The sequence below is a fragment of the Penaeus monodon genome, chromosome 8 (genome assembly GCF_015228065.2).
Source record: "Penaeus monodon isolate SGIC_2016 chromosome 8, NSTDA_Pmon_1, whole genome shotgun sequence".
NCBI lineage: Eukaryota > Metazoa > Arthropoda > Malacostraca > Decapoda > Penaeidae > Penaeus > Penaeus monodon.
This window is the reverse complement of record NC_051393.1, coordinates 8,008,757-8,011,256: the sequence shown is the minus strand read 5'-3', so window position 1 is coordinate 8,011,256 and position 2,500 is coordinate 8,008,757. Positions and strand designations below refer to the sequence as shown.

General features: G+C 38.6%; 1 protein-coding gene across 1 annotated transcript in view; it reads right to left on the bottom strand.

Annotated features, from left to right (window-relative positions):
- The window catches only part of LOC119575858 (IQ and AAA domain-containing protein 1-like), a 16,552-nt gene that overhangs the window by 4,381 nt on the left and 9,671 nt on the right, over positions 1-2,500 (bottom strand). The window contains exons 14-17 of the mRNA XM_037923398.1: positions 2,421-2,500; positions 2,068-2,267; positions 1,509-1,574; positions 346-370 (exon numbers count right to left, since the gene is read on the bottom strand). The exon at positions 2,421-2,500 is cut by the window's right edge and continues 73 nt beyond it. Coding sequence (XP_037779326.1) covers positions 346-370; positions 1,509-1,574; positions 2,068-2,267; positions 2,421-2,500 — 371 coding nt within the window. The remainder of the gene's footprint in view (positions 1-345; positions 371-1,508; positions 1,575-2,067; positions 2,268-2,420) is intronic.

The window sequence follows — 2,500 nt, the reverse complement described above, 5'->3', positions numbered from 1 at the left end:
AGTAGTAGTAGTAGTAAGAGTAGTAGTTAGTAGAAAGAGTAGTAGTAAGAGTAGTAGTAGTAATAGTAGTAGTAGTAGTAGTAGTTAATGATGACGTCGAAATGACAAGAGCAGGACATGTGCTGTTTACTACTCATGGATGTTCTCGTTACTATGCGCAATAACCTGGCGGATTGCTGTAGATGACGAAAATGTTAAGTTAATAGTGTTTTTTTTTGTGCGTGTGTACATATGCGTGTGTATGTCAAATATATTATGATATACTTTTACTGGAACAACCTGTACACACTACTTTAAACTTTAAGTATGCTACAGCACGAATTTCTGATCATTGATTTAACAAACTGTCCTGTAAGAGGTCAGCATTGCCCTAAAACACGTTCAAGGTTCCGCAGAAAAACACATATATCGGATTTGCCTTCTATCATTCAAGTGCTATGGAAAAGTCACCGGCAAGGACGATCTCTCTCTCTCTCTCTCTCTCTCTCTCTCTCTCTCTCTCTCTCTCTCTCTCTCTCTCTCTCTCTCTCTCTCTCTCTCATTCTCTCTCTATCTCTCTCTCTCTCTCTCTCTCTCTCTCTCTCTCTCTCTCTCTCTCTCTCTCTATCTCTCTCTCTCTCTATCTCTCTCTCTCTCTATCTCTCTCTCTATCTCTCTCTCTCTCTCTCTCTCTCTCTCTTTCTCTCTTACGTCGTTGCAGAGAGAGGGAGAGAGACCGCCCAGCTTTTTGTTTACTTTGTCATTGCTTTAGAGACATATATATATATATATATATATATATATATATATATATATATATATATATATATATATATATATATATATATATGTCTCAGGCTCTCCCAAAGCAATATGTATATATATATATATATATATATATATATATATATATATATATATATATATATATATATATATGTCTCTAAAGCAATGACAAAGTAAACAAAAAGCTGGGCGGTCTCTCTCCCTCTCTCTGCAACGACGTAAGATATAAGATAATATGTATATATGATGATATGTTACCAGATGTGCAGTATTAATAAGGAAAAAAAGTGGTTCATCATACTCAAAGAAGAAAACAATTCACTGCAGGATTAATAAAAAGTAAATGGTAGTGCAATCAACGAACAACAAATCGAACAAAAGTAATGGGAAATTGTTACAAAAATGGCCCCATAATATATCTCTTTCTGTGTGTGTGTGTGTGTGTGTGTGTGTGTGTGTGTGTGTGTGTGTGTGTGTGTGTGTGTGTGTGTGTGTGTGTAGTGTGTGTGTGTGTGTGTGTGTGTGTGTGTGTGTGTGTGTGTGTGTGTGTGTGTGTGTGTGGGTGGGTGTAGGTGGGTGGGTGTAATGATTTGGAACATTAGCACATGTCAGCATGTTTACCAATAAATATTAAATACTTTTGAAATGGATACTCTCCTAAGATACTTTAAAGCATCGACGGTGACTGAAATTGGTGATTGCAAACATGCAAGAACACTAAAGAGAGAAGCGATATCACTTACTTTCTTCAGGAACATTTTGTCGGCGTTATCAATGAGCACGAGCGTGGGTTGCAGCAGCCGTCCCACCTAAAGCACAGTGCTGTTAGTCTGTTTGCTAATCATGGCACTTAAAAATCACACTTTTCACGAGCTTTTTGACGTCACCTGTACACCTCTTTTTTATTAATTATCTTGTTTATTTCTTTATTCATTAATTTATTGCCACCAGTATTAGGTAATGGATTTAAGTATCAATATTACAATATATACACACACAAAATGATTACACTGAATGGTCTCTATTTCATTCACTCTAGTTCTACTCTTCTTTTTGATGTTCTTTTGTTTTTCTTTTTCTTTTAGTACTTCTGCCCACCTACTGTATTTAGCTATCTGCCTTTCTTTTTGTCTAGCAATTTGTCTATATACATGCCTATTTTCTCACTATTTCTTCCAAAGTTCTATAAACGGTTATATGTATACCGATCTATTTGTCTACAACAACGTCAATTTGTTGACTATGTTTGTATATTTCTCACTTATCTATTCGTCTCCTAGCACCTCCCTGACGTCGCCTTACCTTCATGACAAGGTGCGTGAGCATGTTAAGGCCAGCCCTGCCTGGATAACGCCCCACAATGTTGGTAGCCGTGAGGTCCATGAGCGTGGCGCCGGCCTCGTACGCCAGCGCGTGCACGAGACTTGTTTTCCCACAGCCTCGAGGGCCACACACGAGGACACTTCTCACCAACTGTACCTGCTCATGCACTGCCTGCACACCTATTCGATAAACACATTTCACTCACAGTTATCATCCTTATACTGATTATATTCCACACAAAGTCGCCATATATGTGTAGATCATCTAACCATAGACATCCCAGTAATCCAATGAGTAGTTACAATATTAGGAAACAGGTGAGTCTTCCTTACCAAGGGGGAGCACCACGTACTCGGCAAGGATGTTCTTGATGTCCCCGAGAGCTGGCAGAGGATACTTGGTCTTGGTCACC